Source organism: Cherax quadricarinatus, chromosome 68 (genome assembly GCF_038502225.1).
Source record: "Cherax quadricarinatus isolate ZL_2023a chromosome 68, ASM3850222v1, whole genome shotgun sequence".
In the NCBI taxonomy this organism is placed as follows: Eukaryota; Metazoa; Arthropoda; class Malacostraca; order Decapoda; family Parastacidae; genus Cherax; species Cherax quadricarinatus.
This window is the reverse complement of record NC_091359.1, coordinates 14,153,019-14,178,985: the sequence shown is the minus strand read 5'-3', so window position 1 is coordinate 14,178,985 and position 25,967 is coordinate 14,153,019. Positions and strand designations below refer to the sequence as shown.

The following is a 25,967-nucleotide window of genomic DNA, read 5'->3' as shown; positions in this document are numbered from 1 at the left end:
AACTATACTCTTGTACATTCGCTTCTTTGCCTACATGGATAGCGTTCTGTCTCCACAGATACCTCAATGCACCACTCGCCTTTTTTCCTTCAATTCTATGGTTTAACCTCATCCTTCATAAACCCATCTGCTAACAAGTCAACTCCCAAATATCTGAAAACATTAATTTCTTCCATACTCCTTCCCTCCCATGTGATACCCAATTTTTCTTTATCTAAACTGTTTGATTTCCTCATCACCTTACTTTTATCTATGTTCACTTTCAACTTTCTACCTTTACACACCCTCCCAAACTCATTACTTACCTTAAAATATTTCCATTCTTAGCTTTTAGTGAGTATTGAATATATTTTCTCTAGGAAGTCTAAATAAATGAAGGATAGGTATAACTGAAATCCACTGCATTAGCGAAGCACTGTAAGTTCTATAAAGCAAAGTGCTCCTGTATTAAAGAAACACTAAATTTGCAGGGGTCACACAGTGCCTGGGAAATAGAAAGTAATTAGGTTTGACTTGACAAAAGGGAATCTTCAACTGTATTTAACCCTTAACGGTCCAAACAGATTGACGTTCAAATCCGTAGTGCTCCAAAAGTAGATCTACTTTTTTTTTTTACATATTTTCAAATATAACAAAAAAAATGTAGATAAAAGTTTTTTTTACACATTTTCAAATGTAAAACAAGAAAGAAGATCTACATTTTTTTACATACTTTCAAATGTTGAAAAAACGTATATATACGTTTGGACCATTTAAGGGTTAAAGATTACTGTACACATGAGGGCAAAGAAACGATGTTATTCATGTAAGTAGATTTATTAATAAAGAAAAAAAGCATCTTTACAGGTATTCTCCAAAAAGTAATAATTGTAGTTTTTACATATTTTTGTAAACGCAGCAAAACCAGAAATTTTAATTGGAACATTACTTGACAATTTTTTCTGCTTCACATTGCTTAAACAAACTTTTACAGTAATTCTTTTTACAGCTTATTTCATAATTGTTAATCACAATACTCCAATGACTGTCTACCAATGAATCATTCAGCTTAGTATTTATTACATATATTTTTATAAAATTATATGTAATGTGCGATACATACTGTGTATCATTCATTTCTATCATTAAGCATGCATTAAAAATTATTACTTGTATGTACTTGGATAAATAGTACATTTAATTATATAAGAGAGTACGTACTGCTTATTTACATTTGTAAAAATTAGTGAACAATATTTATGTTGGTACCTTGAACACAGAAGGCTTTGAAAAACAACCTTGTTATGTGAGTCTTTGCCAAACTTGCTTGTTGTTGAACTCAGTATTACAGTATCATATAAGTCAAAAGTGCTAAATCCATATGGGCTACCCATTGCTAGTATTACAGAAATATTGGTAATATGCAGTCACGCTAATCGTATTGTCTCAGGGTAAGGAACGTGCTCATCGCTCCATCTCCAGTAGTCTTTCCAAAAATGCACGAATAACACAATTCAAGTGACTCTAAACTGCAATACATGTATTCCTACCCATCACTCAGTATATGCATCAACCCTCTGACAGCCATCACTCAGTATATGCATCAACCCTCTGACAGCCATCACTCAGTATATGCATCAACCCTCTGACAGCCATCACTCAGTATATGCATCAACCCTCTGACAGCCATCACTCAGTATATGCATCAACCCTCTGACAGCCATCACTCAGTATATGCATCAACCCTCTGACAGCCATCACTCAGTATATGCATCAACCCTCTGACAGCCATCATTCAGTATAACATTAGCAATGTGTTTAATAGAAAATGACAGATGTTGAAATACTGCTTCCTAACAGAATGCAGTTAGTACGTAACATGACTAGACATACAACAAGAGTTATATCACTAATTAGCAATAGTTTTTAACACTCTCATACTCTCAAGAGGGGTTGCTTGATGCTGATGAGGGGACTTTTGATCCAATGAGTTGAACCAGATTGCCCCTTCCTTGGATCACATTTGAAACATCCCTAAATGTAATACTTGCCATAAAGCAGTTACAGAATTTAGTATAAAACTCAATATTAAGTGGTGTACCCCCCTAAAGTTTCAGCGCTTTTCCCTAAATATACCTAATTATAATACTGATGAGTTTATGCAGTTTACAAAAATGTTTTGTTCTTGTCTTAATGGGATCATTCAGACAACCAAAAGTGTGCTATGATTTTTCAAGAAGAGGAAATTTATTGAGGACATCCTCTAAAGTGAAAAAGGGTACCCTGATCTAAGGAATTAGAGCTACCCTCCCATTCCTTGAAACAAACTAGATTGCCTCCCATGGATTCAGCACTTCTCCATGAATATATTTTAATTGGGGGGATCAACAAACCCATAGGGTCATATAGTGCCTAGGGCAATGGGAGGCAATCAGGTTTGATCCAGGGAGGAACAAGTAAAGTTCCTTGGATCAAGAGCCCCTTACGAGCAATAAACAGGTATAATACATTAATCTTTGAAGATAAAAATTACCTTGTGACAAAATTTTAGAATAATATAAATTATATTCAGTTAGGAGAATTGACACAGGTTCCATGTGAATCCATTTTACACACCTTACATAGAGATATGAGTATTTAAATGTCAGTGTAATGTAAAATAGAAAAAATAAATTGATATAACCTCTTTTGTATCAATATAAGATACATAATCACTCTTTAACTAATGAAGAGAAATATTAACCAATTCGTACTTGAAAAGTTAAAATTGCTTCACCTACTATCATTATTTTACTCTACCCCTTCAATAGGATTTTTTTTAATGCTGGTAAAGGGCTCTTGATCCAAGGAATCTGAGTTACTCTCCCTACCTTCGATCTAACCTGATTACATCCCACTCCTCAGGTGCTTTATGAATCCTACTGATTTAGCACCCATCATCATTATAACAATAATGATAACCTCAGTTTCACCAGGTTTGATATGCGCTTCATGAGAAAGAGGAACATATGAAGTGCAGTGCAATAAAAATGATGACTCAATATACCTATTCATCAACTTATGTTTGGTGAATAAACAGATCAGGATTTGGACATTGTTGAAACTTCCCATTTACGCATGCATACTACATTTAAATATTTGTAATACCTTTCAAACATTTTAGTATCTAATTTTTTCCAAGAAATATGCAGTTATAAAACCCCACAAACCAGCATTAGATGTCAACTATGATTACAATGCCAAATATTAGAGATGTTAATAAATCTCATGATTACCTGTCTTTACAATCCACCCAGATTTAGTAGTTCTAAATAGTTTAGCACCAATATCTGAAAAATTAAAATTTGAACATTATTTCCTTATCTGAAAGGGGGGAAAAAAAAGATACTCCAGTAATTAAGCAATAGCATAAATCTAGACATATTTACAACAGAACCGATTTTTTTTTTATTCTGCCTAATGTACAAATATTCAGTAATGATCCATGTACAAAGCTAGACAATAAATCCAAACCCTGAATATTAAAATGGTATAAAATACCAACCGGTTGTTAGGTAAGACACATATGCAACAGTTAAGTATCTTTATTTCACAATATTTCACCTACACAGTAGGCTTCTTCAGTCGAGTACAGAAAAGCTGGTAGAAGCTGAGGGACTGACCACCTCAAAACTACATCTTCAAGGGTAATGGACTGATTACATCATCTTCACATCTCTTTTGCTTCTACCAACTTTTCTGCACTCAACTGAAGAAGCCTACTGAGTAGGCAAAATGTTTCGAAATAAAGATACAGTGGAGCCTCAAAAATCGAACTTAATCCGTTCCAGGAGCTAGTTCTAAATTTGAAAAGTCTGAAATTCAAAGCAATATTTCCCATAAGAAATAATGGAAATACAATTAATCCGTTCCAGAAACCCAAAAATATTCACACAAAAAATACATTTTATAGAGATTAATTACAGTTTTACATACAACACATACTATAGTTTTTATGTATAGTAATACATATAAAATAACATTTTTATTTACCTTTATTGAAGATTGGTGATGGCATCTGGAAGATAGGGAGGAGGAGAGAGGGAGTTGGGGTTAGTGTTTGGAAGGAGAATCCCCCTCCATGAGGACTTCAAGTAAAGCCCTCTCTGGGGTTACTTCCCTTCTCTGTCTTTTAATGCCACTAGGACCAGCTTGAGAGTCACTGGACCCCTGTCTCACAAAATAACTGTCCACAGTCCTCTGTTTCTGGCACCTCTTTAACATTTCCCTAAAATGGGACATGGTTCTGTCACTGAACTTGTTGCAAAGATGGCTTGTTTCAGCTTGCTCAGGGTGGTACTTCTGCACAAACATTTGGACATCATTCCACTTGGCACAAATCTCCTTAACCCTTTGGCTGTTTCTGACGTATAAATACGTCTTATGAGCCAATGTTTCTGACGTATTTATATGCACAAATTCTAGCGGCTTCAAATCAAGCGCCAAAGGCCTGGTAGGCCTACACGAGAGAGAATGGGTCTCAGTGGTCGGTGTGCACCCTGTGAAAAAATCTGGGACCCAGCGGTGCATTGTGGGAACGCCATGTTGTTAGTCCATTTTCACCATGCCTCTCGGTAAGAAGTTCCTCACTCCTCGGCGGATTGGAGGTCTTTTGTTCCCAAGTGATAGCTCTAACAGCGATGAAAATGTCAGTGACAGTGAATTCCAGGGTTTTGAAGTGAGTGTTACCGGAAAAAGTGCCCAGGATAACGTAATTAGTGATGAAAACCCAGATGACCCACAACCTTCCACCTCTGGTGCTGTGCCGGCTTGTTCACGTTCACGTTCGCCTGTACCAGGACGAAAGAGGAAACTATTTGGTCGTGTACAACACCCAGATGATAGCAGTGATAGTGATAGTGATTTCAAGGTCATTGAAAGCAGTTCTAGTGAGAGTGAATATTCCCCAGTGAAGCGGCAGTATGTACGACGTAGCATGCGGTCTGGTAGTGTTTCATATGTTGTTCCAAGGGGAAGGAGAAACTCTGGGAGCACATCCCGTGGCCCTACACCACGACCTGATAGTGAAGATGGCGATATTGTAACGATGGGTATGAATGGTGACAGTGAGGGAGGAGGCAGTGGTGGTGATAGTGAGGGTGGCACGGTCCATGTGGCACCATCAGCGGGCCACGCTACTACTTACGCTGCTGACGCAGCACAACAACCAGCCTCACCCTACCCCACACTCCCACAACCTGCACCACCACAACCTGCACAACCACAACCACGGTACAATATCCAGACCCCACCAGCAGACCACATCTGGGATTGGCAGGATGGTGACGAGTTTGTTCCCAGTCCCCATGACTTTGATGAAACACAAAGTGGAATAAAGCCATCTTGTCCACTTGGGAACAATGCCAGTGAACTGGACTGCTTTGAGTTATTCTTCGATGAACCCCTGATGGACATCATTGTCAGGGAAACAAACACATACTGTGATTACACCATGGCAAATACAATTATCTCACCAAAATCATGGCTACACAAGTGGAAGGAGACAACTGTGGCAGAGATGTACCTGTTTTTTGCCACAATAATGCTTATGCCACATGTGTATAAGCACACTGTCACCACATACTGGGCAACAGAACGCCTGATTTCAACTCCAGGTTTTAGTGACATTATAGGTGTCAATCGTTTCCTGATACTGTTACGTATGTTACACTTTTCAGACAAAACCAGGCCTGACAGAAGCGACAGGTTATATAAGATCAGAAATGTGTTTATGTACCTGAAACAAAAGTGCTGCATGTATTTTTATCCCTTCAGGAAGCTTGTTATTGATGAGTCCTTGATTTTATTCAAAGGAAGACTCTCATTCAAGCAATATATACCAAGCAAGAGGAAACGCTTTGGTATAAAGCTATTTGTACTGTGTGATTGCAGAAGTGGTCTAGTTTTGGATATCATTGTGTACACTGGCAGTAATACTTTGAGAGATACCATGAAGTTATTGGGTATCTCTGGTGATGTGGTTCGAACAATGATGGAACCATATCTTGGTAAGGGGCATATGTTATTTACTGATAACTGGTACACAAGCCCCTTACTCAGTGATTTCTTGCGAGTGGCACAGTGCGTGGTAATCGTAAACATATGCCAAGGTTCAATGCTGGCACTCGCAGAGGTGAGGTGCAAGCCTTTGCTGCCAATGACATCATGGCATTTCGGTGGCATGACAAACGTGATGTCACATTGTTGACAACAGTTCACAGAAACGAAAAGGTACCCAGTGGCAGGGACAACAGAGAGACCAATGAACCCATTCTAAAGCCTGCAGCTGTCATGGACTACAACCTCAATATGCGCTTAGTGGACAAATGTGACATGCAGATTGGATTTGCAGACTGTGTACGCAAGAGTTATAAGTGGTATATAAAACTTTTTTTCCATCTTGTTGATATCTCTATGCTAAATGCTTATAACATATACAAGTTGAAGACCAACAAAACACCAAAATATGGTGAATTTTGCCTGTCAGTAATCAGACAAATAATTGCAAAGTACCAAGGAGCAACTCCTGAAATAGACCAGCGCCCACAGACATCATCTCGTTTGAGGCCTGGTGACCACTACCCCATACAACTGCCTCCTACTACTGCCAAGAAAAATGCTCAGAAGAGGTGTTATGTATGTATGCATACCACAAAACGCCCACAAACACGCAGAGACACTCGTTTTATGTGTGAGGAGTGTGAAGTGCCCCTCTGCATATACCCATGTTTCAAAGAGATCCACAAGCTGCAGCAGTTCTAGGAACGTGTTTAGTGACTGTACATATGTATATATATTATGGAACAACAGTAATAAACATTGTTTTGTATTGTTTGTTTGTGTAAACAAAGTGTATACACAAACTAATAGTGATAAAGTTTGTTCTGTTATTGTGTTGTAAACAATGAGTGTATATTTGAACAATGCACCTTACATTGGTCTCACAGGCCACATAAGTTACCTGGAACAGAAAAACATTGAAAAATGCAAGAAACCTTTGAATTAGAGTAAATAAAAGAATACCGGGTGGGCGGCGGTCGCCGCTGTTGCCGTACGCACGTCACTTTCTGCAAACTTTGCGGCTCTATATCTCGGTAAGTACTGATGGCAAAAATTTTTTTTTAGGCTTAAAACACTACTAAAAATATTCCTAACATTTTCATAAGAAAAAATAATTTTTTTTTTTTCGAATATTTGGCGACATAGAATGACAGTTTCAGAGAGGGGCCTGAAACAGTCAAAGGGTTAATCTTTGAAGAAGGCACCTCATCCACTCCCTCTTCCTCCTCCTCTGAAGCAAGTTCCTCAGCTTTGGTCTGATACTGCTCCAGATGAAGCTCTTGCAGCTCTTCAGTGGTTAGCTCTTCCCTGTGGTCATCCACCAACTTTTCCACATCCTCACCACTCACCTCCAACCCCAGGGTGTTCCCCAATGCCACAATAGAGTCCACAACAGGCAGAGGGTGAGCTGGGTCAGGGTCAGGGTCAGGGTCAGGGTCAGCCTCAAACCCTTCAAAATCCCTCTTTTGGACACAATCTGGCCACAATTGTCTCCAAGCAGAGTTCAAAGTCCTGGAAGTCACTCCCTCCCAAGCCTTACCTATAAGGCTTATGGAGCTGTAGATGTTGAAGTGATTCCTCCAGAACTCTCTTAGGGTCAACTTAGTGTCTGTGGTCACTTCAAAGCACTTTTCAAACACTGCTTTTGTGTAGAGTTTTTTGAAGTTAGAAATGACTTGCTGGTCCATGGGCTGGAGGAGAGGCGTGGTGTTAGGAGGCAAGAACTTCACTTTTATGAAACTGAAGTCCTTAGACAAGAGGTCTAATAAGTTTGGAGGATGAGCAGGAGCATTGTCCATTAACAGGAGGCACTTGAGTGGCAATTTCTTTTCCTGGAGGTATTTTTTCACACTGGGGCCAATCACTTCATAGACCCACTCTTTGAAAATTTGTCTTGTGACCCATGCCTTATGATTAGCTTTCCACAAGACACATAACTTGTTCTTAAAGACATTGTTTTTCTTAAACACTCTGGGATTTTCTGAATGATACACAAGTAAAGGCTTCACTTTAAAATCACCACTAGCATTAGCACAGAACAAAAGAGTAAGCCTGTCTTTCATAGGCTTGTGACCTGGCAGTGCCTTTTTCTCCTGTGTGATGAAGGTCCTTTTTGGCATTTTCTTCCAAAACAAGCCTGTTTCGTCACAATTAAACACTTGTTCAGGTTTGAATTCTTCACTGTCTATGTAGCCCTTAAACTCCTGTAGAAACTTCTCAGCTGCCCGTTTGTCTGAACTGGCTGCCTCACCATGTCTTACAACATTGTGTATGCCACTACACTTCTTAAATCTGCCAAACCAGCCTCTGCTGGCCTTAAATTCACTATCAGCACTGGTTCCAGGAGTTTTCTGTACCAGATCAGCATACCACTTCCTTGCCTTTTCGCAAATAATCGTCTCTGAAACACTATCACCTGCAATCTCTTTATCCTTGATCCACACCAGCAACAACAACTCAACCTCTTCAACTATTTGTGGTCTTTTTTTGGTTAGCATATTAACACCTTTCGCAACATCAACTTCCTTGATTTGTTCTTTCTTTTCCAGGATAGAACCGATGGTCGACTTGCTTTTCCCATACATCCTGGCAAGCTCAACAAGTCTCACACCACTCTCATACTTCTGTATTATTTCCTACTTCACATCTATGGTGTTTCTCACTTTCTTTACCACAGGGGTACCACTAGCAAGTTTCTTTGGGCCCATGGTAGCTTATTTCACAGTCCCACAAACACTAAACACAACGAAATAATCGTAAAATGCGTGAATGAGAGCGCAGGTTAGTGTTCACTCAAGCATAAACAAAGCTAGACTGCTCACGGCGCCTGCGCGGGGACACGGACAGAGCGGGCTGGCAGACAGGTCCCGTACCTGGCGGTCCAAAAATAGGGGCGCGTTCGATAATAGGGACACAGTTTGTCCGAAAAAATGGTCCTATTTTCGAAATGTTCAATATGTGATACGTTCAATTTCTGAGGTTCCACTGTACCTAACTGTTGCATATGTATCTTGCCTAACAAATCCAAACACCTTTTCAAGCTCCAATGGAAATGCAGTTCCTTGGTATCAGTAACATTGATTTTTGTAACATGACTTGAAAAAAATCTTTACACAATACAACAGTTCCCTGACTTACAATGAGGAAGGCACTCCTCTTACTACTGCCCATGTTCTGTTGTCAGATATGAAAGAAGAGAGGGAAGAAGGAGAGAAAGAGCTAGATTCATCTGAGTACTGTACTATATTTTTTCACTTCATTATTTAAAAAATACATGAAATTACATACAGAATATCATGACTCAAAAACTTATCTCTGATAACATGGGTGTCTATGGGAAAAAAACAGGCTCTGATTTCCAAACACTTCAACGTTGAAATATCCTCAGTAATGCAAAATATCCTAAGTTGGGACCCTACTTGATCCATTATCCTGAAGCTATGCCATCCACCTCTCCATCTGCATTTTAGAATCAATAAAAGATCCTACACACAACCACTCTTACTACACAATTCTATGTCAAAATTCTCCCTGTGCACACTTCTTTTTTGTATTATCTCATCTCTACACAAATTGGAATATCTTCCGTACATTCCCATAACAGCTCATATTTACAAAATTTAAAACTATGTATAATTATACAATTAATTCAATTAAGCAAAATCCTTAAAGGATAGTATTGTTTGGATACATGTGTATGAATGAGTGTAATTATTTGCACATAGGAATCAATTATTAAATTCACAAAAATGCACCAAGATCACACATTCATGCTATTCATACTGCTACAGTATTAGCATATCAACACCTAGAATGATGCAGATCAAAGACCTTAATTCCTTCACAGCCTCTCCTAACACTGGTGTTAACTCCCAATACTAATGAAGAAGTATAGGCTATAAGTTTAATAATAAAGTCAGTTCAAGTGATAATACATGCTACACAACATTCATCTATTTAACACCTCTCTAACATGAGTAGTTACTTAGCAATCAGCAAAAACACAAACCTACCTCCCATACTAAAAAAACTGTTAAACAATTCCCTTTAGTGTGAAGAGTTTTGTATTATCCATTAATGGAACGCAAATCTACTTACCCATCAACTGCATCGCAACAAATAATGATTTAGTATTTCTTTTAAATTACAATTATTCCCAATGAGTGCTAAACTAATTGAGCACTAACAGTATACTCTTTATTAAAATTTCAATGTTTTAAACCAATTTTAAATCATCTTTTTTTAAATTTCAATGTCTTAAACCAATTTCAAATCAGAAAAAATGGTAATACTTGAGACTGAAATATTTTCCCTGAATAAGTTTGTTTCTCAAAGGAAAACTATATATACTCAGCCCTCACACACTGCAGGTTCTTCTAATACTCATTCACTATGAGTTTCTCATTTTCTGACTACTGAAAACACTGACGATGGCTGTGGTTTGCACGTGCAGCTGAACAGTTTCGTCAGGCTGCAACTATTTATATGGCCTTTAATGCTATATATTTATAGAGCCTTATTACTGTTGATTTACTGGTTTGTTCACCAGTGCCAATGGCCCTAATGTGGTGGTGTAGCCAAGATCAAATACTGTCATGCTGTGCTGGAGACAATGATCTCTAAGAACACAGATGTGAGGGTGAAGTAGCTACTGGCCTATGGCCATCCAGAGCAACCATTAGACTCAATAATCAGAGTTGCATAATTTTAAGAATGAAAAATGTTATTTATAGACATAATTCCACAAATATATTCACACAAAATCTTTGGTATTCATGACACTGGTACTTACATAACTCGACTATTAATAGATGATTCAGCAAATATTCTCCACTAATGGCGGGTCATGTGTGGGGTCTCAAAAGACAGGCACTGCACCAAAATCAAAGCAAAAATATATGCTGTACCGTTATATAAACATGGATTCACCTAACATGGATTCCTATTATACAGCCTTTCTTCAGAATGCATCCCCCACATATGGGAAGGGCTAAGTATATACAGTACTGAACAAACATAAACTAGAAAAATTTAATATACCTCTAAATGTTTTCAAATACTTCTCAGCCACATTAAAAAATATATGAAAGTTATTTGAAAAAAAAAATTATTATTTGAACAAATGCCTATATCAAAACCAAAAGATAATGCAGAACCAGTGTTTCATATATGGAAAAGTTCAAATTTAAAACAAAATAAATTTGAGCAAGATTTGCACATGTTGCTAAGGCCAGGTTGGTAAATGGAACTGAAACTTAGACTCTGGAGCTTCCTTGTCTTCATCAATTTACAAAGACACTTTCAACTAAAAAACAAAATATGCTGTATATTTTTTTACTACAATAATACTGTACTGTACAGATGTGATGATTAAATAGAGAGCAACCTTAACACCTAAAAACATCAACAGATTACAATAAGTAAATGAAGTGATAACACATAAAGCAATATTTTGACCTAGGAAAGCTATAAATATGAGAGATTGAAATTTCATGTTCAATAAATCCAACATTTAACATACTCCTATTATTATACCTGAAGCTTGTAACATTCTTTCTAAGGCTTTTTGTTATTTGAATAAAAAATTCATTACTGAACATAACATTTTTCTAAATGTTATAACCAATATAAAAACTGCTTATAACCTAAAGAAAAGAATTCTCAAACAAAATATCCTTAAGCTCACAAGTCATATAAAGAAGCTATTCATCAGGTGATGAAAATGTAGGAACAAATGTGTGTACGCTACATGCAGTACAAAAGTATTAACGTAGAATGGAGTGAGGACTTGCTCAGCGCAAGTGGTCTGGCCGCTGATACGTCTGATTGGCAAGACTTTGGTGTATTGGTGGTTGAAAACAGCGAACGTGTTCCACTGGTAAATTATCAGGATCACTTGTTTTCAAATATTTGTTGAGAACAGCAAAGATCTGCGAGTTGAGTACCTGGAACCGTCTGATGCGGTCGCACATCCTCTTCAGTTGCTGCAGATGAAATAAACAATAGCATTTAAAAAAAAAAATCTAATTTGAAAAAATATGCAGAGCCTAAACCATTGTGCTCCTTTAACCTTTTCGGGGGAGGGTCCCGTTGTGCCACGGCTTTGAAGTCAGGGTTGGTCCCATAGTACTACTCCATGAGCTCAGTTCACTAAGATAAGCTGTTAGCGGTAAATTTGGTACTAGATTTGAGAGAATGGGTCTGTGCAGTAACTGTGCACCATATAAAAAAATCCTACAGCAGTGTATAATGGGAAAAAAAAGCCTCAGTATTTTAGGTTTAACCTTTTCAGGGTTGGTGCCATACTAGTATGGCTTGCACGCCAGGGTTGGTGCCGTACTAGTACGCATAAATTCTAGCGCCTTCAAATCTAGAGAGAGAAAGCTGGTAGGCCTACATATGAAAGAATGGGTCTATGTGGTCAGTGTGCACAGCATAAAAAAATCTTGCAGCACACAGTGCATAATGAGAAAAAAAAACTCTGTGTTTTTGCTTTAAAACGGCGACTTTGCAGTGTATTTTCATATGCTATTTGTGGTTGTATTCTAGTTTTCCTGGTCTTACTTTACAGAATGGAAGACATATTACAGAAACTGAGATGATTTTGATTGGTTTCACAATGAAAAGTACCTTGAAATTGAGCTCAAAGTAGCAGAAATGTTCGATTTCTGCCAAAGTTCAAAAGTAAACGAATCATGCCACGCGTCCAATACACATCAACTGGTGAGTCTTATTCTTTCACAAGTGCGCTGATATTATGTATACCATTTTTACACTAATGCAGTAGTCTGTATAACAGTAAATCTTCTATTTTTTTGTGAGAATAAAAATTCAAAGTGGAAAGCAAAAGAAATGTAAGAGTGGCCTGGGGATGTGACTAATGAACAGAAAAAATGTTATTTTAATGCCAGGAATGTCTGTCTTGTTTATTCTGGACCCTATTTGGAAATTGGCATCTTTTGAAATTTGTGTGAAATTGGCAAAATTGTCAATTTCTGACCACTTTATTGGATAGTTGAAATAGGTAAATGGGTGGTTTCTTTTACTCATTCGATAGAAAAATGGAGTTCTAGCAAAATAGTTATGATTTTTGTCTACTGGTACATTGGAATTGGCTGAAAAGAGGGTTCAAATTGTGGCGAAATTGCCGATGCATAAATATCGTCAAGACCGCTAACTTCACAAGAGCATAATTCCATAAGTTTTCCATCAAATTTCATACTTTTGGTGTCATTATGATCAGGAAAACATTCTCTATTATTTCATAAGAAAAATAAATTTTTTCTCGAAAAATTTCCGACCCTGAGAACAAGTTTAGGAGAGGGTCTGCCGACCCTGAAAGAGTTAAAAAAGCAACTTTGCAGTGTATTTTCACATGGTTTTTGTTGTTGCATTCTCGGTTTCTTGATCACATTCGAAAGAACGGAAGATATATTACAGAAATGATGATGATTTTGATTGGTTTGAGGACTGAAAGTAGCTTGAAATTGAGCTCAAAGTAACACAAATGTTCGATTTTTGCCAATATTTCAGAGTACACAAATTACGTCACTTGTCCAATATTGGTCCATCTGGTCCGTCTAATGCATGTCCACAAATGCACTGACATTATTTATGCAGTTATTACAGTAAAGCAATAGTATGCACAACAGTAAATCTTCTGTTTTATGCAAATAAATTCAAAGTGGAAAGCAAGCATAATATAGGGGAGGTCTGAGAATGTGACTGATAACAGATGAAATGTTGTTTAAGTACCAGTAATGTCTATATTGCTTATTCAGGATCCTATTTTGAAATTGGCAATTTTTGAATTGTGTGAAATTGGCCAAATTACCAATTTCTGATAATTTTATTGGGTATTTGAAATAGGTAAATGGTTAGTTTCTTGTACTCATTCGACAGAATAGAAGGAATACTAACGAAATACCTATGAGTTTGGTCGGCCGGAACAATGGAATTAGCTTAAAATAGGACTGAAATTGGGCGAAATCACCAATGCATAAATACTGCCAAGACTGCTAACTTTGTGAGAGCGTAATTCCACGAGTTTTCCATCAAATTTTGTACTTTCAGTTCCATTACCTTTGGAAAAAGTTTTTTTTTTTTTTACATTTTTCCAACCCTGAAAGCACATTTCAAATCAGGGGTTCTGACCCTGAAAGGGTTAATATAACAGAAAGAGGCAACAAGATACACACACATCCAAATTATTGCAAACCATTTCCATATACAGTACAGCCTTTCTTCACTTAGCAATGAGCTCGTTGACTGGCGACTTGGACTTATGGTGGGCTCTCTGACCAGTATGCATAACTAAATAATGTATATTAGAGCTGATTTCCTTTATTCTGTTTATTACAATATACAGTACAATACTGTATAAACATTTAAAAATACACCTACCATCTGACTTACGACCTGCTCGACATACGACCACTCAACTTACGACCATGTTTTGCATGCAAATGTTCTGGGAAATAAACAACTGTTTGTGTTTTACACAGTATTTCTCCTAAACCTTACAGTATAAAATACAGTACTAACAGCATAAAGAGTAAAGTAAAAAATGAAATACCAAAATAAAACAATAAAATAAAATCTTTACTTAATGTGATGCTGATATTCAGTAGTAAGGTTCGACTTATGTCCATATTGACTTATGACCAGTTAGTCGGAACCAAGCTTGGTCGTAAGTCGGATGGTAGGTGTATAATAAAAAAATTATAAATGGTGCAAAGGTGACATTAAAACAATATCAAAGATGGTTGACACAAACCCACTACCATTACAGTTTGCTCCTTGCTTTGCAACGAATTCGTTGACCAGCGTGGTCTTTGGAATGAAATTCCGTCGTTAAGTGAGGAGAGGCTGTATTCACTTTATGTCCCCATATGTAATAGGTACTGTCATCCCTCACCTCACCTCCTACATACTGTACATTCTTACTTTTTACTCCCTCCTGCCAACTAATGTAAAATGTTCCTGAAACTACTCTTCTAAAAAACAAAGCTTGAAATCTAGATTCTGCTGCCTCTATCCATGTCAGAATTATCTTTTCTTCACAGTATATCTTTCTTCATGCTGAGTTTTTTTTTTAAACACGTTGGCCATCTCCCACCGAGGCGGGTGACCCAGAAAAGCAAGAAACTTTCACAATCATTCAACAGTTTCATCATCGTTCTCACAATATCATGTTTATTTCTTAAGAATAAACTCTCCCAGAGAATCTCCTTTCTCCCACATACTGCTTTCTCCTTTATTTCTCCCAGCATAGAGCTACATTTGCATAATACTATCCTCCCAAAATGTATATTTATCTTCCACCACCAATATGTCACTATCCATCACAATCTTACACTGCCATGCTGATGCTGATCTGCTGCTTTGCTTTCCTTACCTTCCTTTACACACAACTTCACATGAACAAATATCCTCTTTTGCCAGCCACATATTCTAGAAAGAAAATATTAATACATTCCGGTACTTCTCCATTCACCAGGTAGGCGAGTACAAATACGAAATGCATCTGTATGATGCATTTCCTATTTTGCAAATGATTATGTGCTAAACCCGCATGATTTTAGCACATAATCATTTACAAAATAAATTCACCCATTCACCAGGATATAAAGTACAAAATCATTTGCACACCACTACTAATTCTAGTTTCACTCACTTTCAAGCAATTTTCATTAACACGGCCGACTTGTTAAAAAAAAAAAAAATGGGGAAGTGGAACAGAATTCTTCCTCTGTAAGTCATGTGTGTTGTAAGAGGTGACTAAAATGCCGGGAGCAAGGGGCTAGTAACCCCTCTCCCGTATAAATAACTAAATTTAAAAGAGAAACTTTCGTTTTTCTTATATATATATATACATATATATATATATATATATATATATATATATATATATATATATATATATATATATATATATATATATATATATATATATATTTATATATATTTATATATATTTATATATATTTATATATATTTACATATATTTATATATATTTATATATATATATATATTTATATATATATATATATATATATTTACATATATTTATATATATTTATATACATATATATATATATATATATATATATATATATATATATATATATATATATAAATATATATAATATATATAATATATATATATAATATATATAATTATATATATATATATATATAATATATATTATATATATATATATATATAAACTCAGGGAGGAGGAAGTTCGGGCGAGATATAAGCGACTATTGGCAGAAAGGTGGGCTAGTGCAAAGATGAGTAGTGGGGGGGTTGAAGAGGGTTGGAATAGTTTTAAAAATGCAGTATTAGAATGTGGGGCAGAAGTTTGTGGTTATAGGAGGGTGGGGGCAGGAGGAAAGAGGAGTGATTGGTGGAATGATGAAGTAAAGGGTGTGATAAAAGAGAAAAAGGTAGCTTATGAGAGGTTTTTACAAAGCAGAAGTGTTATAAGAAGAGCAGAATATATGGAGAGTAAAAGAAAGGTAAAGAGAGTGGTGAGAGAGTGCAAAAGGAGAGCAGATGATAGAGTGGGAGAGGCACTGTCAAGAAATTTTAATGAAAATAAGAAAAAATTTTGGAGTGAGTTAAACAAGTTAAGAAAGCCTAGGGAAAATATGGATTTGTCAGTTAAAAACAGAGTAGGGGAGTTAGTAGATGGGGAGATGGAGGTATTGGGAAGATGGCGAGAATATTTTGAGGAACTTTTAAATGTTAAGGAAGAAACAGAGGCAGTAATTTCATGCACTGGTCAGGGAGGTATACCATCTTTTAGGAGTGAAGAAGAGCAGAATGTAAGTGTGGGGGAGGTACGTGAGGCATTACGTAAAATGAAAGGGGGTAAAGCAGCTGGAACTGATGGGATCATGACAGAAATGTTAAAAGCAGGGGGGGATATAGTGTTGGAGTGGTTGGTACTTTTGTTTAATAAATGTATGAAAGAGGGGAAGGTACCTAGGGATTGGCAGAGAGCATGTATAGTCCCTTTATATAAAGGGAAAGGGGACAAAAGAGACTGTAAAAATTATAGAGGAATAAGCTTACTGAGTATACCAGGAAAAGTGTACGGTAGGGTTATAATTGAAAGAATTAGAGGTAAGACAGAATGTAGGATTGCGGATGAGCAAGGAGGTTTTAGAGTGGGTAGGGGATGTGTAGATCAGGTGTTTACATTGAAGCATATATGTGAACAGTATTTAGATAAAGATAGGGAAGTTTTTATTGCATTTATGGATTTAGAAAAGGCATATGATAGAGTGGATAGAGGAGCAATGTGGCAGATGTTGCAAGTATATGGAATAGGTGGTAAGTTATTAAATGCTGTAAAGAGTTTTTATGAGGATAGTGAGGCTCAGGTTAGGGTGTGTAGAAGAGAGGGAGACTACTTCCCGGTAAAAGTAGGTCTTAGACAGGGATGTGTAATGTCACCATGGTTGTTTAATATATTTATAGATGGGGTTGTAAAGGAAGTAAATGCTAGGGTGTTTGGGAGAGGGGTGGGATTAAATTATGGGGAATCAAATTCAAAATGGGAATTGACACAGTTACTTTTTGCTGATGATACTGTGCTTATGGGAGATTCTAAAGAAAAATTGCAAAGGTTAGTGGATGAGTTTGGGAATGTGTGTAAAGGTAGAAAGTTGAAAGTGAACATAGAAAAGAGTAAGGTGATGAGGGTGTCAAATGATTTAGATAAAGAAAAATTGGATATCAAATTGGGGAGGAGGAGTATGGAAGAAGTGAATGTTTTCAGATACTTGGGAGTTGACGTGTCGGCGGATGGATTTATGAAGGATGAGGTTAATCATAGAATTGATGAGGGAAAAAAGGTGAGTGGTGCGTTGAGGTATATGTGGAGTCAAAAAACGTTATCTATGGAGGCAAAGAAGGGAATGTATGAAAGTATAGTAGTACCAACACTCTTATATGGGTGTGAAGCTTGGGTGGTAAATGCAGCAGCGAGGAGACGGTTGGAGGCAGCGGAGATGTCCTGTTTAAGGGCAATGTGTGGTGTAAATATTATGCAGAAAATTCGGAGTGTGGAAATTAGGAGAAGGTGTGGAGTTAATAAAAGTATTAGTCAGAGGGCAGAAGAGGGGTTGTTGAGGTGGTTTGGTCATTTAGAGAGAATGGATCACAGTAGAATGACATGGAAAGCATATAAATCTATAGGGGAAGGAAGGCGGGGTAGGGGTCGTCCTCGAAAGGGTTGGAGAGAGGGGGTAAAGGAGGTTTTGTGGGTAAGGGGCTTGGACTTCCAGCAAGCGTGCGTGAGCGTGTTAGATAGGAGTGAATGGAGACGAATGGTACTTGGGACCTGACGATCTGTTGGAGTGTGAGCAGGGTAATATTTAGTGAAGGGATTCAGGGAAACCGGTTATTTTCATATAGTCGGACTTGAGTCCTGGAAATGGGAAGTACAATGCCTGCACTTTAAAGGAGGGGTTTGGGATATTGGCAGTTTGGAGGGATATGTTGTGTATCTTTATATGTTTATGCTTCTAGACTGTTGTATTCTGAGCACCTCTGCAAAAACAGTGATAATGTGCGAGTGTGGTGAAAGTGTTGAATGATGATGAAAGTATTTTCTTTTTGGGGATTTTCTTTCTTTTTTGGGTTACCCTGCCTCGGTGGGAGACGGCCGACTTGTTGAAAAAAAAAAAAAAAAAAATATATATATATACATATATACATATATACGTATATACGTATATACGTATATACGTATATACGTATATACGTATATACGTATATACGTATATACGTATATACGTATATACGTATATATGTATATATGTATATATGTATATATATATATATATATATATATATATATATATATATATATATATTTATTTATTTATTTCTATATGACACTGGCCAATTCCCACGAAGGCAGGAAAAACTTTCACCATCCACTCCATCACTGTCTTGCCAGAAGGGTGCTTTACACTACAGTTTTTAAACTGCAACATTAACACCCCTCCTTCAGAGTGCAGGCACTGTACCTCCCATCTCCAGGACTCAAGTCCAGCCTGCAGGTTTCCCTGAACCCCTTCATAAATGTTACTTTGCTCACACTCCAACAGCACGTCAAGTATTAAAAACCATTTGTCTCCATTCACTCCTATCAAACACGCTCACGCATGCCTACTGGAATTCCAAGCCCCTCGCACACAAAACCTCCTTTACCCCCTCCCTCCAACCTTTCCTAGGCCGACCCCTACCCTGCCTTCCTTCCACTACAGACTGATACACTCTTGAAGTCACTCTGTTTCGCTCCATTCTCTCTACATGTCCGAACCACCTCAACAACCCTTCCTCAGCCCTCTGGACAACAGTTTTGGTAATCCCGCACCTCCTCCTAACTTCCAAACAACGAATTCTCTGCATTATATTCACACCACACATTGCCCTCAGACATGACATCTCCACTGCCTCCAGCCTTCTCCTTGCTGCAACATTCATCACCCATACTTCACACCCATATAAGAGTGTTGGTAAAGCTGTACTCTCATACATTCCCCTCTTTGCCTCCAAGGACAAACTTCTTTGCCTCCACAGACTCCTAAGTGCACCACTCACCCTTTTCCCCTCATCAATTCTATGATTCACCTCATCTTTCATAGACCCATCAGCTGACACATCCACTCCCAAATATCTGAATACATTCACCTCCTCCATACTCTCTCCCTCCAATCTGATATCCAATCTTTCATCACCTAATCTTTTTGTTATCCTCATTACCTTACTCTTTCCTGTATTCACTTTTAATTTTCTTCTTTTCCACACCCTACCAAATTCATCCACCAATCTCTGCAACTTCTCTTCAGAATCTCCCAAGAGCACAGTGTCATCAGCAAGTAGAGTATGTAGGAAAGAGGGAAATTATTTCCCAGTAAAAGTAGGCCTTAGACAAGGATGTGTGATGTCACCGTGGTTGTTTAATATATTTATAGATGGGGTTGTAAGAGAAGTAAATGCGAGGGTCTTGGCAAGAGGCGTGGAGTTAAAATATAAAGAATCACACATAAAGTGGGAGTTGTCACAGTAGGAGAAACTTTTAGAGAGGGTGTGGTAGGTAAGTTTGGGATACCAGGTGTAAATGATAATGGAAGCCCTTTGATTGAACTTTGTATAGAAAGGGGTTTAGTTATAGGTAATACATATTTTAAGAAAAAGAGGATAAATAAGTATACAAGATATGATGTAGGGCGAAATGACAGTAGTTTGTTAGATTATGTATTGGTAGATAAAAGACTGTTGAGTAGACTTCAGGATGTACATGTTTATAGAGGGGCCACAGATATATCAGATCACTTTCTAGTTGTAGCTACACTGAGAGTAAAAGGTAGATGGGATACAAGGAGAATAGAAGCATCAGCGAAGAGAGAGGTGAAGGTTTATAAACTAAAAGAGGAGGCCGTTAGGGAAAGATATAAACAGCTATTGGAGGATAGATGGGCTAATGAGAGCATAGGCAATGGGGTCGAAGAGGTATGCGGTAGGTTTAAAAATGTAGTGTTAGAGTGTTCAGCAGAAGTTTGTGGTTACAGGAAAGTGGGTGCGGGAGGGAAGAGGAGCGATTGGTGGAATGATGATGTAAAGAGAGTAGTAAGGGAGAAAAAGTTAGCATATGAGAGGTTTTTACAAAGTAGAAGTGATGCAAGGAGGGAAGAGTATATGGAGAAAAAGAGAGAGGTTAAGAGAGTGGTGAAACAATGTAAAAAGAGAGCAAATGAGAGAGTGGGTGAGATGTTATCAACAAATTTTGTTGAAAATAAGAAAAAGTTTTGGAGTGAGATTAACAAGTTAAGGAAGCCTAGACAACAAATGGATTTGTCAGTTAAAAATAGGAGAGGAGAGTTATTAAATGGAGAGTTAGAGGTATTGGGAAGATGGAGGGAATATTTTGAGGAATTGTTAAATGTTGATGAAGATAGGGAAGCTGTGATTTCGTGTATAGGGTAAGGAGGAATAACATCTTGTAGGAGTGAGGAAGAGCCAGTTGTGAGTGTGGGGGAAGTTCATGAGGCAGTAGGTAAAATGAAAGGGGGTAAGGCAGCCGGGATTGATGGGATAAAGATAGAAATGTTAAAAGCAGGTGGGGATATAGTTTTGGAGTGGTTGGTGCAATTATTTAATAAATGTATGGAAGAGGGTAAGGTACCTAGGGATTGGCAGAGAGCATGCATAGTTCCTTTGTATAGAGGCAAAGGGGATAAAAGAGAGTGCAAAAATTATAGGGGGATAAGTCTGCTGAGTATACCTGGTAAAGTGTATGGTAGAGTTATTATTGAAAGAATTAAGAGTAAGACGGAGAATAGGATAGCAGATGAACAAGGAGGCTTTAGGAAAGGTAGGGGGTGTGTGGACCAGGTGTTTACAGTGAAACATATAAGTGAACAGTATTTAGATAAGGCTAAAGAGGTCTTTGTGGCATTTATGGATTTGGAAAAGGCGTATGACAGGGTGGATAGGGGGGCAATGTGGCAGATGTTGCAAGTGTATGGTGTAGGAGGTAGGTTACTGAAAGCAGTGAAGAGTTTTTACGAGGACAGTGAGGCTCAAGTTAGAGTATGTAGGAAAGAGGGAAATTATTTCCCAGTAAAAGTAGGCCTTAGACAAGGATGTGTGATGTCACCGTGGTTGTTTAATATATTTATAGATGGGGTTGTAAGAGAAGTAAATGCGAGGGTCTTGGCAAGAGGCGTGGAGTTAAAATATAAAGAATCACACACAAAGTGGGAGTTGTCACAGCTGCTCTTTGTTGATGACACTGTGCTCTTGGGAGATTCTGAAGAGAAGTTGCAGAGATTGGTGGATGAATATGGTAGGGTGTGCAAAAGAAGAAAATTAAAGGTGAATACAGGAAAGAGTAAGGTTATGAGGATAACAAAAAGATTAGGTGATGAAAGATTGAATATCAGATTGGAGGGAGAGAGTATGGAGGAGGTGAATGTATTCAGATATTTGGGAGTGGACATGTCAGCAGATGGGTCTATGAAGGATGAGGTGAATCATAGAATTGATGAGGGGAAAAGGGTGAGTGGTGCACTTAGGAGTCTGTGGAGACAAAGAACTTTGTCCTTGGAGGCAAAGAGGGGAATGTGTGAGAGTATAGTTTTACCAACACTCTTATATGGGTGTGAAGCATAGGTGATGAATGTTGCAGCGAGGAGAAGGCTGGAGGCAGTGGAGATGTCATGTGAGGGCAATGTGTGGTGTGAATATAATGCAGAGAATTCGTAGTTTGGAAGTTAGGAGGAGGTGCGGGATTACCGGCATTTTAGTCGCCTCTTACAACACGCATGGCTTACGGAGGAAGAATTCTGTTCCACTTCCCCATGGAGATAAGAGGAAATAAACAAGAATAAGAACTAGAAAGAAAATAGAAGAAAACCCAGAGGGGTGTGTATATATGTGCTTGTACATGTATGTGTAGTGTGACCTAAGTGTAAGTAGAAGTAGCAAGACGTACCTGAAAACTTGCATGTTCATGAGACAGAAAAAAGGACACCAGCAATCCTACCATCATGTAAAACAATTACAGGCTTTCGTTTTACACTCACTTGGCAGGACGGTAGTACCTCCCTGGGCGGTTGCTGTCTACCAACCTTATATATATATATGTAAATATATATGTATATGTATATATAAATATATATATATATGTAAATATATATGTATATATATAAATATATATGTATATATATGAATATATATGTATATATATATATATATATATATTTATATATATATATATATATATATATATTTTTTTTTTTTTTTTTTTTTTTTTTTTTTTTTTTTCTCAACAAGTCGGCCGTCTCCCACCGAGGCAGGGTGACCCAAAAAAGAAAGAAAATCCCCAAAAAGAAAATACTTTCATCATCATTCAACACTTTCACCACACTCGCACATTATCACTGTTTTTGCAGAGGTGCTCAGAATACAACAGTCTAGAAGCATACACATATAAAGATACACAACATATCCCTCCAAATTGCCAATATCCCAAACCCCTCCTTTAAAGTGCAGGCATTGTACTTCCCATTTCCAGGACTCAAGTCCGACTATATGAAAATAACCGGTTTCCCTGAATCCCTTCACTAAATATTACCCTGCTCACACTCCAACAGATCGTCAGGTCCCAAGTACCATTCGTCTCCATTCACTCCTATCTAACACGCTCACGCACGCTTGCTGGAAGTCCAAGCCCCTTACCCACAAAACCTCCTTTACCCCCTCTCTCCAACCCTTTCGAGGACGACCCCTACCCCGCCTTCCTTCCCCTATAGATTTATATGCTTTCCATGTCATTCTACTTTGATCCATTCTCTCTAAATGACCAAACCACCTCAACAACCCCTCTTCTGCCCTCTGACTAATACTTTTATTAACTCCACACCTTCTCCTAATTTCCACACTCCGAATTTTCTGCATAATATTTACACCACACATTGCCCTTAAACAGGACATCTCCACTGCCTCCAACCGTCTCCTCGCTGCTGCATTTACCACCCAAGCTTCACACCCATATAAGAGTGTTGGTACTACTATACTTTCATACATTCCCTTCTTTGTTTCCATAGATAACGTTTTTTGACTCCACATATACCTCAACGCACCACTCACCTTTTTTCCCTCATCAATTCTATGATTAACCTCATCCTTCATAAATCCATCCGCCGACACGTCAACTCCCAAGTATCTGAAAACATTCACTTCTTCCATACTCCTCCTCCCCAATTTGATATCCAATTTTTCTTTATCTAAATCATTTGACACCCTCATCACCTTACTCTTTTCTATGTTCACTTTCAACTTTCTACCTTTACACACATTCCCAAACTCATCCAATAACCTTTGCAATTTTTCCTTAGAATCTCCCATAAGCACAGTATCATCAGCAAAAAGTAATTGTGTCAATTCCCATTTTGAATTTGATTCCCCATAATTTAATCCCACCCCTCTCCCAAACACCCTAGCATTTACTTCCTTTACAACCCCATCTATAAATATATTAAACAACCATGGTGACATTACACATCCCTGTCTAAGACCTACTTTTACCGGGAAGTAGTCTCCCTCTCTTCTACACACCCTAACCTGAGCCTCACTATCCTCATAAAAACTCTTTACAGCATTTAATAACTTACCACCTATTCCATATACTTGCAACATCTGCCACATTGCTCCTCTATCCACTCTATCATATGCCTTTTCTAAATCCATAAATGCAATAAAAACTTCCCTATCTTTATCTAAATACTGTTCACATATATGCTTCAATGTAAACACCTGATCTACACATCCCCTACCCACTCTAAAACCTCCTTGCTCATCCGCAATCCTACATTCTGTCTTACCTCTAATTCTTTCAATTATAACCCTACCGTACACTTTTCCTGGTATACTCAGTAAGCTTATTCCTCTATAATTTTTACAGTCTCTTTTGTCCCCTTTCCCTTTATATAAAGGGACTATACATGCTCTCTGCCAATCCCTAGGTACCTTCCCCTCTTTCATACATTTATTAAACAAAAGTACCAACCACTCCAACACTATATCCCCCCCTGCTTTTAACATTTCTGTCATGATCCCATCAGTTCCAGCTGCTTTACCCCCTTTCATTTTACGTAATGCCTCACGTACCTCCCCCACACTTACATTCTGCTCTTCTTCACTCCTAAAAGATGGTATACCTCCCTGACCAGTGCATGAAATTACTGCCTCTGTTTCTTCCTTAACATTTAAAAGTTCCTCAAAATATTCTCGCCATCTACCCAATACCTCCATCTCCCCATCTACTAACTCCCCTACTCTGTTTTTAACTGACAAATCCATATTTTCCCTAGGCTTTCTTAACTTGTTTAACTCACTCCAAAATTTTTTCTTATTTTCATTAAAATTTCTTGACAGTGCCTCTCCCACTCTATCATCTGCTCTCCTTTTGCACTCTCTCACCACTCTCTTTACCTTTCTTTTACTCTCCATATACTCTGCTCTTCTTATAACACTTCTGCTTTGTAAAAACCTCTCATAAGCTACCTTTTTCTCTTTTATCACACCCTTTACTTCATCATTCCACCAATCACTCCTCTTTCCTCCTGCCCCCACCCTCCTATAACCACAAACTTCTGCCCCACATTCTAATACTGCATTTTTAAAACTATTCCAACCCTCTTCAACCCCCCCACTACTCATCTTTGCACTAGCCCACCTTTCTGCCAATAGTCGCTTATATCTCACCCGAACTTCCTCCTCCCTTAGTTTATACACTTTCACCTCCCTCTTACTTGTTGTTGCCACCTTCCTCTTTTCCCATCTACCTCTTACTCTAACTGTAGCTACAACTAAATAATGATCCGATATATCAGTTGCCCCTCTATAAACATGTACATCCTGGAGCCTACCCATCAACCTTTTATCCACCAATACATAATCTAATAAACTACTTTCATTACGTGCTACATCATACCTTGTATATTTATTTATCCTCTTTTTCATAAAATATGTATTACTTATTACCAAATTTCTTTCTACACATAGCTCAATTAAAGGCTCCCTATTTACATTTACCCCTGGCACCCCAAATTTACCTACTACTCCTTCCATAACATTTTTACCCACTTTAGCATTGAAATCCCCAACCACCATTACTCTCACACTTGATTCAAAACTCCCCACGCATTCACTCAACATTTCCCAAAATCTCTCTCTCTCCTCTACACTTCTCTCTTCTCCAGGTGCATACACGCTTATTATAACCCACTTTTCACATCCAATCTTTATTTTACTCCACATAATCCTTGAATTAATACATTTATAGTCCCTCTTTTCCTG

At 37.8% G+C, this 25,967-nt stretch overlaps 1 protein-coding gene across 6 annotated transcripts in view; it reads right to left on the bottom strand.

The window, feature by feature from the left end:
* Positions 1-797: 797 nt before the first annotated feature.
* Positions 798-25,967, bottom strand: part of Cyfip (Cytoplasmic FMR1-interacting protein Sra-1) — a 143,503-nt gene continuing 118,333 nt past the window's right edge. For all 6 annotated transcript variants that reach the window (XM_053789637.2, XM_053789640.2, XM_053789639.2 and 3 more), the window contains one exon: positions 798-12,062. In XM_053789637.2, the coding sequence (XP_053645612.2) occupies positions 11,871-12,062 (192 nt within the window). In that variant the 3' untranslated portion in view covers positions 798-11,870. The remainder of the gene's footprint in view (positions 12,063-25,967) is intronic.